Source organism: Thermobia domestica, chromosome 2 (genome assembly GCF_964235325.1).
Source record: "Thermobia domestica chromosome 2, izTheDome1.hap1.1, whole genome shotgun sequence".
NCBI lineage: Eukaryota > Metazoa > Arthropoda > Insecta > Zygentoma > Lepismatidae > Thermobia > Thermobia domestica.
The window spans coordinates 332,943,376-332,966,170 of record NC_137455.1 but is presented as its reverse complement, the minus strand read 5'-3'; the positions used below and the strand labels follow the sequence as shown (position 1 = coordinate 332,966,170).

Below are 22,795 nucleotides of genomic sequence, written 5' to 3'. Positions count from 1 at the left end.
GTGAAGACTTTAAAAGAGCGTAATGAGAGAAACAAAAGCCAGTTTGAAGAAAAACTAAGTATATTTGTCAGAGAGTGGACGATAGAAGGTCTCAGACGTTGGGAAGAAAGCTACAGGGAGAAAGAGAGGAAGAGGTTAAATGAAAAAGGAAGAAGAGTAGGATGGAAGGAAGAGAAAAGAAAATATTCCAAGAAGGTAGTAGTTATTGGAGGAGCTGAGATTACGAAAGAAGAAGAGGAATTTTTAAGTCTAGGATACAAGTTTAGGGTGGTAAAATGTAAAACGGACATAGAAGAATTGGTTTATGGAGCAGAAGAAGCTTTACAGGAGATAGAAGATAAAGAGAAGGTGAAAGAAGTAAGAAGAAAAATAGTGAAATTAGTGAAAAATGTATCAAAAAAGAAGAAAAGTAATCTACATGAAAATGAATTACAAGGTTTAAAGAGAGTTAAGAACAGGAAAGATATAGTGGTAGAACAAGCGGATAAAGGAGGTGCAATAGTGGTTATGAAGAAAGGTTGGTATGAAGAGCAGCTTAAGCAGTTGAATGACAGTACATATGAGGAAATAGCAGAAACAGGGAAAGAAGAAGAGAAGAAGATAAGAAGACAGGTAATAGAAGAAAGTAAGAAGAAAGGATTATCAAAATTTATTGATGAAGAAGGAAGGATACCGAAGATGAAAGGTTTTCCTAAAATTCATAAGAAGGAAGTAAAACTGAGACCGGTTTTAGACTGTAGGAGTAATTTCATGGAAGCATTGGAGAAAAAGATTAAGAAGATTGCAGAAGCTCTCAGAGGAATTCAGGATAGCAAGAGGATAGTTAATTCAGCAGAAGTGAAAGAATTGATAAAAGATTTAGGAACCAGAAAAGAAAGGACTGTTATGTTTAGTGTGGACGTTAAAAGTATGTTCCCCAGCCTCAAGAGAGAAGAAGTTCTAAGAGTAGTAGACAAGGTGATGAAGGACAGAAAAATTGAAAACTGGGATAAGGAGAAAATGAAAAAAGCTTTAAGATTTGTGTGGGACAATAGTTTCTGCAAGATAAGTGATAGGATAGTGAAAATGAAAGATGGATAAAAAAAAAAAAAAAGATGTTATCTATGATTTCAGTTGGAGTAGTGGTCTGAAGAAGAAAGTGATATACTTCCGAAACTGTAACATTTCTTGTTAATTTATAATAAAGAATATAGACAGTCTTGTAAGAAAGTTATGTTTAATTTGTGTTTAAGATGGACACAAGGCCTTTTTATAAAAATATCTACCGTATATTTAACAAAAAATGACTATTTATACAGTGCTGTGAAGAAAGAAAATTCGGCAAATACATTATAAAAGAAGAAGGAAAGAGCAGGAATGTCTGTTAGCGGGTTTATGCAAACAAGACAGACACAATCAATAACTGATTATCGACTACAGCGTCAACAAAACTTAACGGCGTTTCCAGAAAACAGTGACGTGTTAACACGGTAAATTTGAAAATGCGCTCTGAAATCCTTGTCGGAAATCTTAAAAACCGGATTGTCAATGGCCGGATTTTTAAACTCAGTAAACTGATCAACATTTTTGTTAAAGATTATTCTCGTATTTGCTCAGTTCATGTAAGTGTATGACACCAAAAGTGACTTAATGCACGACGAAACCATGTTGGCAACAGAAACTATTCAACTAAAGTGGAATTCGCTACTAAAAGATTAAGCTGGCAAAACTGATGCGCATTCTTTCAGTGATGGCTCCATAGAATCACCATATTTATTCTCTATATCGTGTTTCCTTTTCAGTTTAGAAATAAGGTAAATTTAAGTATATTGGATCAATTCTCGTTCCCAAAATTTGCTCCAGGATTTTCTGTTTCGTTCTTCCGTTGCCATTGTAAATTTTCTTTGAGTAATCGCCACTATTTTCAAGAAAACGGAATAGCTTTGAAAAGTATGTTGGTTATTATTAAATCTATAAAATAATTGTGTAATATAATGCAATATTGAGTAATTTATTATTATCTGTCAACTATAATACAATTTAGAAACCACAAATATAATTTACAACAATCTGGACTTAGTACACGTATACAGTGTGTTTCAGAACAATACCGACAACATTTGGGAGGTGATTCCTGACACCAAGATAAGACAAAAAGTAGACCAACCTGGGTGCACAAATACTTCCTTTCGGAGTTATAGGCTGCCGAAAACATGAAAAAATGAACTTTAAAGGTCCATAGCTCCAAAACTATGGGACCAACCGTAGACGGGTCAAGATTTCACTTAGGAACTAATATGTCCTATCCAAATATCCAAGTTTCAAAATCCTGCGAAACTTCCGCAACAATTTTCATAGAGGTAGTTGGTAAGTAAACTCTACTTCAAATTACATGTCCGTAGCCAAACTCCCTCTATAAAAATTGTTGCGTGTGTACCTTAGGATTTTGAAACATGTATTTTTGGATAGCACACATATTAGTTCCTAAGTGAAGTGTTGAGCCGACTACGGTAGGTTCTACAGTTTTGGAGCTATTGAGCTTTAAAGTTCGTTTTTTTTTTTAATGTTTTCGGCATCCTATAACTCCGAAAGGAAGTATTTGTACACCCAGGTTGGTCTATATTTTTTTGACTTATCTTGATGTCAGGAATCACCTCTCAACGTTGTCGGTGTTGTTTTGAAATACTCTATATAATCTATAGATAGTCACTTCGGTTTCACTTAAGAGCAGTGAGATGTACGTATTTAACCTGGTATGCCCTGATGTTTTCATTTTGTAACTTAACATTGTGTCTTTACAGAACTCGGAGGAAGTTAATTTCAAGACTGGTAGGCCAAGACTGATACAATATGGCATTGGCTATTAGGTTGCTATGGATAAGAAGCATAATGCCACTTGAAAGCAATTCACAGTAGAAAACTCTTAAATGGAAATTTGTAGTCACAGCTACGCATACTGTAGACTCCATAAACGGGCGTGAGGCAGGAACACTTTCGTTGGAAGGAGCTCTTTGAATTTCGAATGTGAAATCGAGTTGAAAGAAAGTGAGGTGTGCCTTACACACCACATTGCTTTGCCTTGTCAATATTGGTAAAGACTCAACGGAAGAACAATGGCCATTTCTTCTGTACTGTCTCTTAATGCTTGCTTCATACCAAATAGGCTCTTTTGCATTCCGTGTGCTTTCATTCATAACTGCGGGATTTCCAAAAAGGAAAATCGTCGCTCTTTGAGCTGTCTTGTAGTCGTTATGACAACACAATATGAAGACTCAAGCTGCTAATTCCCACTCTTTCATCTGTCATTATGGATATTCTTGTTCAAATAAAAGATCGGTCAACGTGTACTTTGCTCAAAGGAGAAAGATTCATGGATCCATATTTCAACCTACTTTCCATTGTAGAAGATATTCTTACGAAATATATTTTCTTCCTTCCATAATACATATGCTGGTTTGTTGTATTTGTGTGTATCCAATTGTCATCTGTTTCTTGACAGGTTCCATTTTGCGTAATTCCAAAGAATAAAGAAGATATATCTATATATCTGTATATAAAAGAATCGAAATAGTCGTCTAATCAGTTTTGAATTTTCGAAACACTTATCCACAAAGTGGGCAATTGAAAAATCAAAGAAGTTGAAATTTTTTCTTAGACGGATATTGAGGTGTTTCAGGGTTTGTCTTAGCTACTTGCCATAGATTACTGATAGAATGTTATAACTTCTTTCCCGCTTTTTTTTCTTTATATGTTTAGAGTTTATGTGAGATGTGAACCGATAGTTTAACATGGAATTCGTACTAAGTACTCACATTTGAAACTGAACTCATGTCTCCTGACGAAAAACGAACGGGTTAAACACTTATCACAAAAAGCTCTTACAAAATGCATGACAACTAAAAACTTGGTAAATTTAACTTCATATTGTCATTTACATAGGATAATATAAATTCTTTTACATCAAATCATTTGTTCATTTAAGGGCCGCGGTGGCTCAGTGGTAGAACGTTCACTTCTGATGCATGGAGTCCTTGGTTCGATCCCAGCTCGCGCCAAGTGAGCTTTGTTGTGGATAAAGACCGTTTGCGTGGGTTTTCTTTGGGTTTCTTCCGTTTCCTCCCACTTTCTTCATTCCACCATTTCATTCATTTCTCATCATTACCGTCTCCTTTAGCCCAGCCGAGGGAAGTAAAACTTAAAGATTTCATCTTTTTATATTTTCTTACTTTCTACTGTGCATACGATACTTATAATTATTATTTTTTTTATCAAGATCTTAATTTTAAGGTACCACCTAACCTTTAAACCTTTAATCACCCTCATAGTTAAGTTCCGAAGTTGAGGAACAAACAAACAGCACGACTTACGCGAAATTTAAGGAAATATTTTGAGTTAGCGTTGTTTCCACGCTGTTCACACGTAAGAACAATAACAACAGTCACGAAATATTGATCAATATTATGCTACATAACAATATGAACACGATTGAATCTGTAATAAATTGGTATCCACCATGATATTGCAGTTATTTTACCTGAGTGTAGTATATAACTGTGTTCGGATTTTGTTTTTAATGGCATTTTTCTTTGTATATTCAACATTCAAATGCTCCTAAGCAACAATGTGCGAACAGAATGCTTTCTACGTCTGTCTTTCTGTTTTCATATCATCTTTTTTTTTTTTTTTTTTTTTAAAAAAAAAAGCTTTACATCCCATGAGTATGCCACGAAGCTAAGGGAGATGGTGATGATGATAATGAGTGGAATGGTGGAATAAAATAGGGTGAGAAACGTGAGAGCCCCAAGAAAACTCATGCGTTCGGTGTTTGTCCACCATCACAAAGTCCACTTGGCACGACCTGGGATCGAACCTGTGATCCTACGTACCAGAGGTGAACGCTTTACCTCTGAGCGTTGTACTGCACGAAGCGAAAACGAAAAATGACGTAAAATGATTAAAAGCCTTAGAAATGTGCGCAAGGCTATAAATAGGACAACCCAGTTATTAAACACGTCTACATTAAGTCTAAGTTCGTCCTCAATTTTCGTTGACAGATTTAACCTTAGGGATCTATTTTGTGTATAGCTTTTTGAAGTGTAAATTTTAAAGTTATGATTCAAGTCTAGATAGCATTGACGTATAAGTCTACACTCTTAGACCAGATGTAAGAATGAAGACTGCTCGAAAACACGTGCACGTTAGATTTAGTCTTAGATATTCTCTCTGTGTGTGGCTTTTCGACGTTTAAATTTTAAGTCATACTTGTCAGGTGTATCAATTTAAAGGACTTTTAAGGCTAGCTTTACATGACATATTATTGGCAAATCTGAAGCAAGCTTCAATGGAGAAACTACCAAGTTTGCTATAGCCTTGGTTGGGTCTGCTGCCGTCTAAACGCAAACACAAGTAAGCCTACAGACATAGCCTTAAAGCAGCGTTTTCCAACCTTTTTCAACTTGCGGCACACTGCGGGTGTTACTTGGATTCTCGCGGCACACTTATAAATATTATTATTTGTAAATATAAAACACAGTGGTATTTTTTTCTGTGTTATTGATCTCCTTCTCACAGAGAAGATAGCTCTATCACTGGTTTTTCCCCCTTGGTAAATCATTATGCTTATTTTTCATTCTAATTTTAAAATAGAAAACAATTGCATTGAAATATTGGACTCAGGTTTTATAAAAATACGCTTTCTTTTTAAAAACTGTGTCCAACCTTTTACAAAGAAGGAAGATCACTAAATAACGAACGAACAAACAAATCTCTCTTACTTTTAAAACACAAATGTAGGTAATTTGTTGGAAGGATTGAATGATGTTTTAAATTTTCAAGTTACGAAATAGTCTGCAACAATAAGAAAGCAGAAATGGTCATAACAATAATAATATCTACTTTTTTCAACATTAGAAATGTACAGAACAGTAACCGGTATGAAACTTAAATTTGTAGATTCATAGTAGAGGTTCATAGTAATGTAAAATACAAATATACATTTTCCCCTACGTTTTGATTGCTATAAAATTCATAATTTTATTTCGATTCCTCGCGGCACACCAGCGGCCCATTCACGGCATACCGGTTGGGAAAAGCTGCCTTAAAGGCTTGAGTACGGCTATTAAAACTCTGGAATGTTATTATGGAAGTGAATGAACGAAAAATAAATGAGGAAACGTTAGGAATGCGTAGTAAACGGAGTATAGTAAATGAGGAGAAAATAATAACTAAAAAGACGCACTAAAAACAGAACATATAAAATTGTTAGAACTAAAAATCAGTTTTTCTTTTTTTTAATTATTAACAATACTAAAGTTTTGAAATCTGGCAAGCCTAACAAATTAATGTCTAGTATAAAATTATTTTGATGGCAAACTTACGAGCAATTAATATTTCTGGCTTGGCACGATTTCAAAATTCTTGTATAGATGAGAGTAATAAACTGTTCCTGCTTTCAAGTGCTTTATTTATATTATTTTCTGATTTTAGTGCTTTTTTTAAAAAAAATCGGTTCATATATTTTAAAAAGTTTTTTTTTCTGTTTATGAAATTACTTGTTTTTCTTTTAAGTTTGTTTATTTTTTTCACTTTCGATCTCCAAGATGCTTCTCACAGTGGGACATCAATCACAGGAAAAGTGGGTGATATTCTGACAAAAGTCCAGCAAGAGTGCCATGTAGGGATTTATGGCACCGCCAACAACCTAACCATCCATCACAGTGTTAAATCGCTCAGAGAAAGAAGACTACAAAGATTGTTTAACCCCTTGGTTATATGCAACCCACCTCACCTTGTTGAGTATCTGGTTGCTGTATATTTAAGGATAATATTTTTCATTAGACGTAGGAAGTTTTTGATTTTTTAATCTCTTAATGTCCCCGGATCCGTTTTGATCCATTTTCGTGTTCAACCTTTCATAATTCCTAAAGTATGTTGTAATACTCCTGCTCTGGCAAGCATCCGATGTCTTACTTGTGTGGTGCAGACGCGCGTCAATCCGTATGGTGTTTTCTGGATCCATCATATTTGCAACCCAATCACAAGTATTTAACCTTCAGCTGCCGATATCGCAGGTATGCGCAACTGTCAAAATTGAAGATGCAGTGTCGTCCTTCGGGCTTAGTCTCCATCCGCGAAGAAGTGAGCATCTGTGGCCCAGTGGATACGCCACCCCATTTTCCTAAAATGGGGAAAATTCTTGGTTCGCGGTAATGACGTGAGTACATGGAAGCAAAAATACAAATCACAACGCGAGGTGAGACTTATGTGTAATTCTCACGTATTTTCATAATTTAAAAAAAATACAGATCTAAATAATTAATAAATACAGAAAACCTTTAATCATGACTTTCTAGGAATATACAAATGAAAGTTCGAGTATACAATTCTTCAATTTACATTTTGTATTCTGATTGGTATCGAAACCCGAGAATACCACAAATCATACATAACATAATACTTGTCATAACATCGTAATATTGAAGACCATTTGTTAACAGGTAAGTATTGTATTTAATTCAGAGTACGATTTTAGAAATGTTAGGCGTAAGATAAATAGTAAAACTTCATACATAGATATACTTGTGTTTACATATTTTAGCTGATATTCTATATTTTATTGTTGTTCTAGTCTAAAAAGTTATTTTTAGAGTTCCTGGATATCTTCGTTATAGATGATTATGATGATGCCCTGTTGTCGGTAAGTACCACATTTATTTCTTTTTTTTACATTAGATATTATTATTATTATTATCAAACTTATTTTATATTTTTTATTACTATTTAAATTATTTTATATCATTTAAACTTCCGTAGTTATACATTCGCTTCATTTCCGTTCCATGTTTCTTCGTAGCAATGCTTATATTTCCTATGTTTACATTATTTTGCTTTAGTGCATCATATAATTGTCTAATATTTATTTTTTCTTCATTTTAATCATTAGCAATGGCAGCAGTACCGGTTATACAGAAGACATCTTCAATATGTAGACACCAGGTTGATCAAATAACAGATAACATCCTACATCTCTCAGATGGATGATTGAACAGAATATAAAATGTAAAACACATATCTATGATGTATATTATGTTAAAATATAGTAGATGCATATTTTGTCTTGTATTTGAAAATTTTTGAAGTACGTATTCTACAGCTAAAACGGCCTGAATATTATAAATTGATTGTTTAAGAGGATACATGAAATTTGGATAAGGTTTGTCAAGATATTTATTATGTTCAGAAATTCATAATGTTGGTTATTCCTGGTGGCAAAATAATATGGGAGAGAGATAGATCTCTCCCAACCTAAAACTTTTAGAGCAGCATCGTTTTCATCTTAACCTCCTGGTTTCGAAATTATTCTATAATCCTATGGTTACCATGTAATATAAAATTTCTTCTTATTCTGCGAACGCTGGAATGTCTAATTTCACTCCAAAGCACGAATGTTACTTAATTAATTATTTTAAAATAGTATTTAATCGATTCGTAATCTTACCGCTTATATTCGCCAATATTTAAAACACAAAAAGAATCGTTTGAAAAATCGCAAAATAGAATCTCATAGAAGTACATTTATCAATTCAATTTTTCTTCTTCGTTTTCTTTTTACTGAAAATATCTTCAGGTACAGATTACCGGACTTATTACCTACATTAAATTCAAACTAAAAGTATTAAACATTAAACAGATAAAATTGAACAAATAAATAATAATATAAGAAATACGTAATATGTAATGCATCCCGAACAGATAGAGAATAGGGGCGCATTACATTCTCCCCTTTGTTGAGAAAAAATTTTTATCTTGAGATAAAATTTTAATTACTCCTTTTCGTTGTCATCGGGGATGTCAGATGAGATAGTATATTTATTCAAAATCCTTTGTTTTTCGTCCTCTGTACAGTTGAATATTTTCAGGTTTCTAAGGTTATGTGTTCCCATATTTTTGTGAGTTAATGTTTCTAATATAGCAGAATTCCTCAATAGCTTTACTACAACGTAGGGTCCAACATAGCATGGTAGATATTTAGCCGTTTCACTCTTCGACGCAGACGATAAATGATGAGTCTTCTTCATAACTAGATCTCCTGGTTTTAATACTGCACTTCGTTCCTTAGCTTCAGCCGCTGTATTTTGTTCAGAGAATACAGGACTCTTTATTGACAATACTCTATCAGCTAGATCCAGAGGGTATAATTCAAGTGGCCAATTATAGGATCTCTTAAAATTATCTATCGATGAATATGACAAGAATATTTCCGCAGGTATTTGTTGTGTCATCGTATTTACAGAATGATTCAACAAATCCTGGATCCATTTTAGAAGCTTACTCCACTTCGTTTGTTTCTCTGCGCAATAAGTTCTAATTAATCTGTTTAGGTCTTTATGTTTTCTCTCCACTATTCCGTTTCCTCGCGGATTATACGGAGACGTGGGAACATGTTTTATATTATGCTGATTACAGTATTTTTTCCAGATATTCGACATAAACTGAGGTCCTTGATCAGTAATGACTATATTCGGATAAGGAATGATATAAAAGTAATTTTTTTCTAATGTTTTTATAATTTCACTGGTGTTGGCCTTTCTCAGAGGATAGAAGCAAACAAACCGTGAATATATATAAACTACAGATAATATGTAGTGATATCCATTGCTGGGTGGCAATGGGCCCTCTAAATCTAGACATATTTTATCGTGCTTAAAATGTGCAGTCAAATGATAAGTGCCTTGTACCAATTTTCTATTGCTATGTTTGGTTTTCGCACATTCGAGACAGTTCCTTATACAGTTAACCATATCTCTCTTTAGTTTTCGCCAGTGAAACATAGCACGACAAAATGCCAAACATTTCTTTTGGCCGAAGTGTCCCTGTTGATGTATCTTCTTTACCAAATCTGCAGCCATACTGCTGGGAATAACTAATAACCAAGTTCCTTTTATAACATTTCTAATGAAAAGCACATTATTTTGAATCTTGATATAAGAAGAGTTTGGATTGTTTGTTAACTTTCTGACTAGACTCTGACAATAAGGATCATTTTGTTGCTCTATTTTGATTTTCTCATACTCAAATAATGTAGGATCTGATTTAAAAACAAAATTTCCATAGTAGTGAAAGATGTCACGTGTAGGGCAAATTTGTGTTTTATTCGTATTTTCGTTCTCTTGAACTTCTGGTGGATATCTACTAAGAATGTCCGCTATAAAATTTTGTTTTCCCGGGACATGCTCGAAAGTTAAATCATACCTTTGTAGCTTCAAAATTATTCTAGTTGTTCGTGAGTCTAGATTTTTGAGAGAAAATGCATACGTAGCTGCGTGATTATTGCAATGTACTACCACAGATCGTCCCAAAATGTAGTTTGAGAAACGTTCGCATAAAAATAAAATTGCAAGTAATTCCAATTGGAAAATTGTCATAGACAATTCATGAACTTTCAATCGACGACTGGCGTAAGCAATTACTGTGATATCGTCTTCTTCATTTTGATATTGTCCCAAGTAACCAGCCAAATTCTCAGCGCATGCATCACTGAAAAGATGGAATGTCAATTCAAAATTCGGTTGACCTAAAGCTGGAGGTTCACTCGCAAGTTTTCTTAGAGTATCAAAATTTTTAAATATATCTTCACTAAATTTAAACGGCACATCTTTTTTTAATAATTCATATAATGGAGCTGTTAGCTCTGCATAACTTGGAATATGTCGGTGGCGCCAGCCCACAATGCCAAGGAAAGACTTTAACTGCCTCTTTGTCTTTGATATTGGAAAACAACGAATGGCCTCATTGGTTTTTGGGTCTACTTTTATTTCTTTGCCACTGACAACATATCCCAAAAATTTTAACTCAGTTTGTATCCATTTACATTTTTTATAATTTAAAGAGAAGTTTGCATCATCAAAAATTTTCATCACAATATTCAAATGCTAGAAATGAGTTTCGATGTCGGGCGAAAAACAAAGTACATCGTCCAAATATACCGTTACGAACGATCTTGTTTCCATCGTAAAGAATTTATTCATTGTCGCTTGAAAGATAGCTGGTGAGGAACGTAAACCCATAGGCAACACACACATACAAAATTGTCTGCCAAGATAGACAAAGCTTGTGCACTCATAAGATGCCGGGTGAAGAGCCAAACCATAATAGCCGGAGGAACAGTCGAAAGAAGAAAAATATTTTGCTCCTGATAATCGAGATAAAATTTCAAAGATGGGCTCCACCTGTACTTTCGGAGAAATAACCTTTTTGTTTAGACCCCTTAGATCGAAAACGGGACGTACTCCACATGACGATTTTCTCACGCAGTGCATGGGGTTGCGATACGATGATGACTTTTCTATTGCTATTCCATGCTGTATCCACTTTCCTAATTCTTCTTCAAATTCTTTACGCATGGCTTGCGGAATATCATACAGCTTTCCAAGTACAGGTTCTTTATCTGTAAGTTCTATCCGATATGGTTGGGTTTTTATCCTTCTAGGATACTCCGTAAACATGTGACGGTACTTCACCAATAGATCAAATAACTTTTCTTTATGTTCCTCTTCTAGATCCGACCTGTTATCCACCATGGTCCTTAGTTCTTCCTCTGTAACATTGGGCTCTGAATTTGGGACTTCAAGACACTCATTTGTTATTGTTGGCTCTTTGATATACTCAACTAGATTCACAGAAGGGAGAGATAAATGTAAAAATCCTGGTTTTGAGATATCTATGGTTAATTCTTCCCCAACATTGTCCGTCAGCTTAACTTCGCGCTTTCCACTATCTATAACACATTTGGTACTATTTAAAAATGGACTGCCCAGAAGCAAATCGGGTTTCATATTTTTCACAATAAATAAATGTGTTTCAAAGAGATGTCCACATATATTAATCGTTAATAATTGACGGCCTTTAACTTGTACATTTTCTTTATCAGTAAAAGTTCCTAGTTTCACTGTTGATTGCGGGCGTAGTTTAGCTGAAGGAAAATTCTTTACTATTTGCTTCCAAATATTGTCAGATAACAAATTTACTTCTGCCCCAGAATCTAAAACGCAAGTAAGGGGAATTCCTCCTATTGTACCATGAATAGTAGGTGATGGGTAAGTATAAACTTCGTCCGTCATTGATCTTTCCTCTTCATCGTCTTCTATAATAAAAGATACCATATAGTATAAATCATTGTCGAATTTTGATGACAAAGTTGGTTTATACTTGTTGAGAGGGTGTATATTTGATGTAGCGCACCCAACTTCCCTCTCAATATTTGGCTGCGCTATACGTTTTCCGAATTACCAAGAGTAACAGTCTGAACCGACGCTGATGATTTTGTCGGTGTTGGCTGTTTTGCTGACTCTCCTGTCGAATCGGCTGTATTTTGTCGCAATTCATTATTTCTCCACCAATACGGACTTTGGTACCAGGGTGGTGGAGGACTATAATTAGGAAATCCGCATCGTCTCCTTCTCGGTCTGGGCATATTACTCCTCTTCTCATAGCTGTTTCCTCCATTTGGTGCATTCGTAGTAAGAGGACTCGGGGTAGACAGTGTGTCCTTAACACCAGTTACTTCAGTCTGAACCGAAGTATCAGTGTTAGATTTTTTCACATAATGTACTTGTGGTCGTTGATACATTTTACGATTATGGTCTCGGCTTTCCACAGTGCCTCTTCGATAATCACTGTCACTGTAGTCCTGTATTTCCGCTATGCGCAGGAGCAAATCATCCACGTTTTTACTGGGTGTACCACGTAAAATCTTCGCATCATCAGCCGGAATGCTATTCAAGATTAAATCTTTGAGTTCTTCTTCGTCCACAACACTTGTTATACTTTGATATTTCTGCACTAGAGCCCACGCAAAATCTGAAACTGTCTGATATTTATTTTTATCATACCGCATAAGTTGTAGTTGCCTTTTCTGGGCCCGCTCTACTCGTTGAGACAGATATTGTCTTTCAAAGCGTCGCACAAAATCCTCGTATGTTTTCAATTCACCCTCGACACTCCTAAACCATGCCTCAGCCGATCTAGTTAGACATAATGATGCAACAACCAACTTGTTTTTTTCAGATAACTGAAACAAATTCAATGTCCTTGTGAGCTTATCCAGAAATGTTTTAGCAGCGCCATTGAATTGCCCGTCAAATTTCGGAAAATCGCGAAGGTCGCCGAACTTTATTCTTTGTCCTTCAATTTCGTTATCATTGTCATTTAATTCGAACATAGGGGAAGGTTCAACCATCTGTTGTACCGCTGGCTCAGTTCTTTTTGTTGCATCATTCAAACTTCCTGTCACATGGTGTTTAAGTGGCTGACATTGTTCTTCTGCGACTCTACTTATAATTCGCGAATCGGTTTCTGTTTTATTATCTTTTAATGCAGATGTCATCACATAAATGGGCTGGGACTGTGATTGACTTACCGTTGTAACAACGGAATTTGTATAACTTGTGGTGACACTAGCAACACGTGGCAGTGTGTTTTCAAATTTATTTTCGCTAAGTTCATGGGTATTGTGTATGTTTCTATCTATTCCAAGGGTTTGAAATCCTTCCTCCAGAGTTTTAACTCGTCTGTCCACTTCTCCTTCGAACATTAATAACTTTACATGAGTTCTATATATTTCTTCCTTCCGTTTCTCCTGGTCGGACTTTATGTCGCAAATTAGAGTATTCACACTATCCTGCCATGTAACCATTGATTCTATTGTGGATTCAACTTCATCAATTTTCTCCTTCTTTTCCTCTTCCTTTCGTTTTACTTCATGGATTTCTCCTTTTATTTTCTCCAGTTTCTCATTTACATCCTTTTTAACCTCGATCTTGAACTCACCTATCTCCTGTCTGAGTTCGCCCATCTTATTATACCAGTAGGATTAACATTGTTCGAAACTACGACTTATATTAATATTCAGTTCTTTCTGAAACTGCTTATTTTGTTTGCAGATAAACCGCAAAAACTCATTCTGGGTCATCTCGTTAAAATTAATCTCATCGACATCTGTCAGTATCTTCTCATGTTCTTCTGTTGTCTTTTCCCAAAAACCAACAAACGGGGTTTCTTTATCATGTTTCCTATTGTGAATTTTCATTTGTTTCTCTTTTGTAGACTTCCTTTTCATTTCTTTTAAGGTTTTCTCCAACTGATCATCACTCTCTTTATTAATCTCTAAACGTTTCTTCTCTCTTCTTTTATGTTTGTCCTCAAAATCTCTCCTTTTAAAATTTTTTCTATCTTGCTTTTTCCTTTCTTCTTGCTTTTTCCCATCTTCTGTTTCATATTTCTTCTCTCTGCTTCCAATTTTTCTACCATTGCTTTCCTCCTTTTCTCTCTTCTTGCTTTTATTATTTTCAATATCAGAATTTGTCTTCTTCTTTTTAGCTTCTATTTTACTACCTTCTTTCTTCTCTCTTTTCTTATTTTCACTCTCAATATAGCTTTTCGACTTCTTTATTTCTCTTTTCTTTTCCTCAATTCTACTTTGCAGATCGGATTTTATTTTCTCCCTATTAGTTTCTATATTGTTACTTCCTTTCTTTTCTCCCTTATGCTTCTTTTCGCCTTCCATATCACGTTTCGACTTCTTTCTTTCTTTTTTCTCTTCTTCAATTTTGTCTTCCAGAACGGGTTTTGTTTTCATACTATTAGTTTCTATATTCTCACTTTCTTTCATCTCTGTCCTATGTTTCTTTTCGTCATCAGTATCACGTTTCGACTGTCTTTTTTCCTTTTTAGTATCGGTTCTTTTCTTCCTTTCCCTCTTCGACCTCTCTTCTTCAGTATCGCTTCTTTTCTTCCTTTCTCTTTGCGACTTGTCTTCTTCAATATCGTTTCTTTTCTTGTTTTCTTTTTGCGACTTTTCTTCTTCAGTATCGTTTCTTTTCTTCCTTTCTCTTTTCGAATTCTCTTCTTCAGTATCGCTTCTTTTCTTCCTTTTTCTTTTCGACCTCTCTTCTTCAGTATCGTTTCTTTTCTTCTTTTCTCTTTTTGACTTCTCTTCTTCAGTATCACTCCTTTTCTTTCTTTCTCTTTTCGAATTTTCTTCTTCAGTATCGCTTCTTTTCTTCCTTTCTCTCTTCGACCTCTTTTCTTCAGTATCGTTCTTCTTTTCTCTTTTCGACTTCTCTTCTTCAGTATCACTTCTTGTTTTCTTCTTCTCTGCAGGATTGTTTACTTCCGGCTCTGTTACTACACTTGCAGACATTTCCACCACACTCTCTTCATTCAGATTTTGTTTTAATTTGCATGGTTCACAAATCCACCTGACCTGATCCTTACTCCAATAGTCATATTCGTCCTCATTTAGCTTAACACAACTGAAATGATTCCACGAACCACAGTCGTCACAAGCTATTAGTTTTTTTGTTTTTCAGCATTTGTTCTGTTGCACTGTCTTTGACATTTTCGTCCTTGCAACATACACAGAGTACACTACCACTACTATCACTTTCTGCCATTTTTTTAAACATTTGATTGGAAGAGCTCTTCTCTTCTCCCCTCTCTTCTAATGCCACCATTCACTCCAAAATTGAAGAGAACACTTTAAAATTGTACATATAAAACTTTCATATAATATTTATCTTAAACACTTTTCTCGAAAAATTTACTTAGGATCACAAACAGTACACCATATTTCCTTAACTTCTCAACATCATTACCTTTTACGGTTGTTACCATGACAACAAATCCGTTGCTGGTTCGCCATTTTGTAATACTCCTGCTCTGGCAAGCATCCGATGTCTTACTTGTGTGGTGCAGACGCGCGTCAATCCGTATGGTGTTTTCTGGATCCATCATATTTGCAACCCAATCACAAGTATTTAACCTTCAGCTGCCGATATCGCAGGTATGCGCAACTGTCAAAATTGAAGATGCAGTGTCGTCCTTCGGGCTTAGTCTCCATCCGCGAAGAAGTGAGCATCTGTGGCCCAGTGGATACGCCACCCCATTTTCCTAAAATGGGGAAAATTCTTGGTTCGCGGTAATGACGTGAGTACATGGAAGCAAAAATACAAATCACAACGCGAGGTGAGACTTATGTGTAATCCTCACGTATTTTCATAATTTAAAAAAAAATACAGATCTAAATAATTAATAAATACAGAAAACCTTTAATCATGACTTTCTAGGAATATACAAATGAAAGTTCGAGTATACAATTCTTCAATTTACATTTTGTATTCTGATTGGTATCGAAACCCGAGAATACCACAAATCATACATAACATAATACTTGTCATAACATCGTAATATTGAAGACCATTTGTTAACAGGTAAGTATTGTATTTAATTCAGAGTACGATTTTGGAAATGTTAGGCGTAAGATAAATAGTAAAACTTCATACATAGATATACTTGTGTTTACATATTTTAGCTGATATTCTATATTTTATTGTTGTTCTAGTCTAAAAAGTTATTTTTAGAGTTCCTGGATATCTTCGTTATAGATGATTATGATGATGCCCTGTTGTCGGTAAGTACCACATTTATTTCTTTTTTTTACATTAGATATTATTATTATTATTATCAAACTTATTTTATATTTTTTTTATTACTATTTAAATTATTTTATATCATTTAAACTTCCGTAGTTATACATTCGCTTCATTTCCGTTCCATGTTTCTTCGTAGCAATGCTTATATTCCTATGTTTACATTATTTTGCTTTAGTGCATCATATAATTGTCTAATATTTATTTTTTCTTCATTTTAATCATTAGCAATGGCAGCAGTACCGGTTATACAGAAGACATCTTCAATATGTAGACACCAGGTTGATCAAATAACAGATAACATCCTACATCTCTCAGATGGATGATTGAACAGAATATAAAATGTAAAACACATATCTATGATGTATATTATGTTAAAATATAGTAGATGCATATTTTGTCTTGTATTTGAAAATTTTTGAAGTACGTATTCTACAGCTAAAACGGCCTGAATATTATAAATTGATTGTTTAAGAGGATACATGAAATTTGGATAAGGTTTGTCAAGATATTTATTATGTTCAGAAATTCATAATGTTGGTTATTCCTGGTGGCAAAATAATATGGGAGAGAGAGATAGATCTCTCCCAACCTAAAACTTTTAGAGCAGCATCGTTTTCATCTTAACCTCCTGGTTTCGAAATTATTCTATAATCCTATGGTTACCATGTAATATAAAATTTCTTCTTATTCTGCGAACGCTGGAATGTCTAATTTCACTCCAAAGCACGAATGTTACTTAATTAATTATTTTAAAATAGTATTTAATCGATTCGTAATCTTACCGCTTATATTCGCCAATATTTAAAACACAAAAAGAATCGTTTGAAAAATCGCAAAATAGAATCTCATAGAAGTACATTTATCAATTCAATTTTTCTTCTTCGTTTTCTTTTTACTGAAAATATCTTCAGGTACAGATTACCGGACTTATTACCTACATTAAATTCAAACTAAAAGTATTAAACATTAAACAGATAAAATTGAACAAATAAATAATAATATAAGAAATACGTAATATGTAATGCATCCCGAACAGATAGAGAATAGGGACGCATTACAATGTAATCTGAACTTCTCATACTGTATGATTTGTATTTATTTTACTATGTTTGCATATATAATTAATATGATCGCCGTATGTGTTTAAATTAGAGAGCTATAAAATGTTTTACACTTAAGTCCCTCTGAGTCCATTTGGACCCATACAATTTACTATGTAGATTTTATGCTGTATTCGGACCACTGCTCTCTAAGATGCAACTGTTTATGATCACGCGTTGCTTTGGTAAACTCTATCATTTTTGGACAATGGCGGGAAATTTCCCACAAAACGAGAAATTCATAGAGGAGGCAGAAACGAAAAGAATTTCTTTCAAATATGGTGAGAAATCGTAGTCAAGTTTTGAGAAATTGGCAAGTTTTTGCGCAATTCACTCATTTGTATACTATATTCGATCAGTGAGGTTTTCGTTCACTCTAGTACTCTTGCTTTCACTTTTCACCTGTAACCAGTGGTGCAACAGCAAATTTTCGCTTGAAGGGGCAAGCATCAGTGTCATTGATGGATATTGTAAAGTTCTGCTTGTGCAGGAATAGGTAGAGCAAATTATAATCCGGAATCGTTTCCCACTACCGTTTTTTAATGCTAAATTCTCTAAAAACAACATTTTATAGTGATAGTACAATAATGTAAATTCTCTAATATTAGGTAGGATTAGGTGTCCCCTCGGCCTGACGGTCTTGGGAAGGATTCCTCAGTAGCGAGTCACTGCTCCAGTGCAAACAGAGAGGGATTCCGACAAAGCTCCACTGCAAGCTAGACTGGGTTGTGATTAGCAATATCTTGGTACTCCACTGCAAGCAGAAAGAGATGTTATGTTTCCCCCAAGGCTCCACTGCAAGCTAAGGCTTTGGGTTTGGGCAAAGTATTAAATATTTCCTAGGCTCCACCGCAAGCCAAGAAAGGGAATTTGACCAGTCAAAACCGACAGCTGCCCATGGAATCCTCTCGTTTATACATGGGCAAGTTGACGCGGTGGCGCTGCTGTTTCCTCTTCTTCATGTGAACGGCGATGTCGTTGCCGTCTCTGTCATATGCAGCTGTACATGTTCGGTGTTTGTAAACATAAGCATGTGGGACATTACAACACATTAATTTTCATTATATATTGTATGGATATAATATTAATGTCTGACCAGCCCCATCCTCCTTGCGTTTATACCACTACCTATTTTTCCCGGATACATTTGAAATCCTTCCATTCACATTATACACCATAATATTTCAACTGTCTATGGACATACACTTTCAGATTTACTGTATATTTGTGTGTGGGTATGCGCATTTGTGCTCCGAAAGAAATATTGAATCAGTATTTTGTATAACGGATTATGTATTACATTATTTCCCTTATTGTACCCCATCAGGAAGTCGCGGTCGGAAAGAGGAATTGCGGCACGACTATCTACTTCTTCAAAGTTGCCGACCTTTTGCCGAGGCGGCAAGTGGTCGAAAATCGTAAAATAAAATGTCCTTTGCCGACTGTTGCCGACCGTCAGAGTCGGCAAAACAGTCGGAATGGCCTCTTTCCGACGTTCTGCCAACTCTTTTTGACGGCAGGAATGGCGCATTTACTGCGCCTTTACGACTGCTCGGCAAGGCAACTATTCGTCGCGGTCGAAAATCGCGTGGAAAGACGTCGGTGTTCGGCGCCGGCAATCCTACCGCGACATCTGGTCGGCATGGACAAATTATTCGACTGTAGGCGGCAGGATCCTGATAGGGTAGTCTAAATATTTTCAACAAGTAATTACGTAAAGCTACTATGTTAGAATATGTGCATAGGACTACGAACGAAATATAAACAAAAGTTTATTACATAAATCAATATCTTAACGACTTGTGCATGAGTATATATAAAACTACTCACAATTTGTACAAGGGCGTAAGAGTGATGTGCACATTTCACTCTTACGCCCTTGTACAATGGTCAATATTTTAGTCCACAAGTCAAGATGTTTTAACGATGACACGCAAATAAATAAAATCGGTTTATTACTCCAACATGTGCTCAAGCACATACATGAAAAAAGACGAGAAAATGTGTAATGGTTCCAAATGGACCCGAGGGCCCTATGTGTAAACTCCAAACGAGGACGTAAAGAGGGTTAGAATTATTTGATTACGTATTATGATTTTCAAATACTTTATACGTAAAAATCTTCTTTGGAAATTGTCCCATTATTGGAAACCGCATCGAAATATTACGAACGGTTCTTGATACAATCGCAAACATACAAACGTGTCAAACTGAGAACATCTTTTTTTCTAGTCTGTTTTTTTTTTTTTTTTTTTTAATCTTATTGAATTATGTGAAAATGAATTGTATTCTGATGACAGGTATGGCGGAAGAAAACGAGGCACAAGAGATGAAGACTAAATACGAGTATTGGCAGATGATATGAAAGAATGTAACTTCTATGTCAAAACAAAGAGGTTGGTTAAGTCGTAATTTAAGAACCCTAGTTATTGGGAAAAGTGACCTGCCAGTAATGGCAGAATGCCTATGATTAGAGACTGGGTATTCAGGTACTAAAAGAATTGAAGGAAACAGGTAAATTAAGCAGTTATAATCCAGAAAATAGGCACTAATATCTAACTCAAAACGGACGCTAGACATAAAAAAAAAAAATAAACTGAGCCGTGCATAGTGTTCAAATAATCTTGAAACAAATAGTTGCTTGTAGGGAGGGGATATGTTATTTTATAGCTGGGTAGCAAAATGGCGGCCTGTGGACTGGGTGTGACTAGCTAGTATGTTTCACCCGGCCCGCAAATAAACATATATGATTTGTTCATTGTTTAACTCAATGTATAACACGAAGAGTATAGCTGGCTAGCATATCATACCTAACTCGAGGTTTTTTAATTGAGAATATTTTTTTTTTCTGATCTATTGGTTACACATTCTGGAAGGTAAGGCAGTTGGTATCCGATCGATTTCTAGAAAAAGGTACAGTTTCTTAATAGAATTGCTTTCAAATGTTCATAGCTCAGATCGTAATTGGCCTAGCTTAGATATGAAACAAGATGGTTAGTTGGTTGATTCGAGTTTAGTGTCCCTTTCAGCAGCTGAGCTATGTCAGACATGAACCTACATTTAATGTGGGTTCCTAATTACATGAGTGAAAAATCCATACGCTAACCATAGATAGCTCTAATCAAACAAGAAGTAAAATAAATAGAATAAAACATAGACTCACAGAATAGAAGTGTTTTCTTAAATTAATATTGTCGTATATTTACTTTTATTTATTTATTTATATTTAATTTCTCTGGCTGCATGTATGCTTCTTATTTTATCATGATTTGTAGCTCATTATAAATTTGCCATCATCGTTCTAAAGAAGGATGCTTAAACTTATTTTTTCAAGTATATCTAATAAATAAATTATTCCCAACATTCTTTTGACTTCACACAGCACTCTTTAAAGTTTTACAGTACTGTACACGCAACAGTCCGCAGAAGGAATTATGGGCCACTTTCGAATGAATTGATAGACCATTAAGTATATTCTAATTTAATACACTTTGGTAGTCATTATAAGGAATCATTAATTGCGATTTCACATGATAGCAAGGTATTTTTTGAAGTTATCGATTGATAATTGTCTTTCATCATACACAGTTACGGAAATCAGTACGGAGCTTATGTTATTCATATAGTACATATTTTTCCCGCTTAGATGCTACATCATGCCGTTGCAGGATGTATGACGTCTAAAAGTCTTCCGTATATTACATACATATACGTATGTTATGTACGTCAGCTATATGTTACATACGTCCATCTGCATGTGAGATCCTAACCATCTATATACAGTTCTATCGTTCATACGGAAAGTACTCTATAAAATATACTTTTTCAGTTATACGTTTGCTGTACGTTAAGTCCAAAAACGACAGGATTTACACAGGTAACCTACGTTTTTACGTACGCCACATATGTTTTTTTTTCTCGGTGCAGCATACTTTTAAAAATATAAAACAATTATCCTATTTTTACTCATGTAAACAGAATATGTTTTAAAATAAGAAAGAACACGTGGATTGGTACATTTTCACCTTTGAGTGCTTGTCTAATTCTCTTTAAATTTGTCCTAATCCATATTAGCAGCAATGGCTCGCTCATATTTGTTGTCGTGGTGATGCTCTTTGCATATGTCGAGGGCGTGGGTAGCTTAACCTAGACCTAGACTTTTTTCTTATTTTTAAATTTCTAGGAAGCAAAAGAAACTTTTATTAAACAGGAGTTCAATGTAGTGACAGCAACGAAGTCTTAAGTTTAAAGAAAATGCAATGAATAGGTAATAGGCCTTTAAGCATAGGTAACATACAGCGTAGGTGTTCAACAAGAAAAGATCATTCTTAACTAGCAGGCTCAATATTAGACTTAAGAAGTTAATCAAATACTACATATTGAGCATTCGACTGTATGGTTCGGAAACTTGGACATTACGGTAGTTAGAGAAGAAATGTGGTGTTGGAGAAAAATGGAGAAGATAAAATGGACAGAGAGAGTAACAAACAACGACGTTTTAACACGTTAGCGGAGAAGAGGACACTACTAGCCACCATCCTTAGTAGGAGGGCCAATTGGATTGGACACATCTTGCGAAGAAATTTTCATCTTCATACTGCCATAGAAGGAAAGATGGAATGAAAACGAGGAGTAAGGAGAAGAACACAACTGATCGATGATTTGGAAAATAGAAGAAAATATTGGAGTTTAAAGAGAAACTGAAGATTGAGAAAAGTGGAAGAAACATTTCCAGGCCCAAATTTAAATTTGAAAAGAAAAACTCATTAGTCCCACGACCTGGCAAAAGGGAGAATACTTAATAATAATAATAATAATAATAATAATAATAATAATAATAATAATAATAATAATAATAATAATAATAATAATAATAATAATAATAATAATATGTAATATAGAGGGAGATAGACAACGTATTCAGTGTTATCATACCTCTACAGTAACGTAGGCATTTTACCTTACATCGAGGGGGAGCGGTGGCTCAGTGGTAGAGCGTTCACCCCTGATGCTTGGGGTCCCTGGTTCGATCCCAGCTCGCGCCGTGTAGACTTTGTGGTGGACAAACACCGTGCTCGCGGATTTTCTCGGGGTTCTCCCATTTCCTCGCACTTTCTTCATTCCACAATTTCATTCATTTCTCATCATCACCGTCTCCTTTAGCCTAACAGGGATAATCGTGGGACGTAAAACTAAAGATTTCATTTCTTTTTTTTTTATCTTACA

General features: G+C 35.0%; 2 protein-coding genes across 2 annotated transcripts in view; both read right to left on the bottom strand.

Annotated features, from left to right (window-relative positions):
* Nucleotides 1-22,795, bottom strand: part of LOC145679528 (polyamine-transporting ATPase 13A3-like) — a 161,219-nt gene that overhangs the window by 116,312 nt on the left and 22,112 nt on the right. The gene's annotated exons all lie outside the window — the stretch shown is intronic.
* LOC145679858 (uncharacterized) lies at nt 12,692-16,537 on the bottom strand. Its single transcript, XM_081750380.1, has one exon. The coding sequence runs from the start codon at nt 15,176-15,178 to the stop codon at nt 13,850-13,852; it is 1,329 nt and encodes a 442-aa protein (XP_081606506.1). The 5' UTR covers nt 15,179-16,537; the 3' UTR covers nt 12,692-13,849.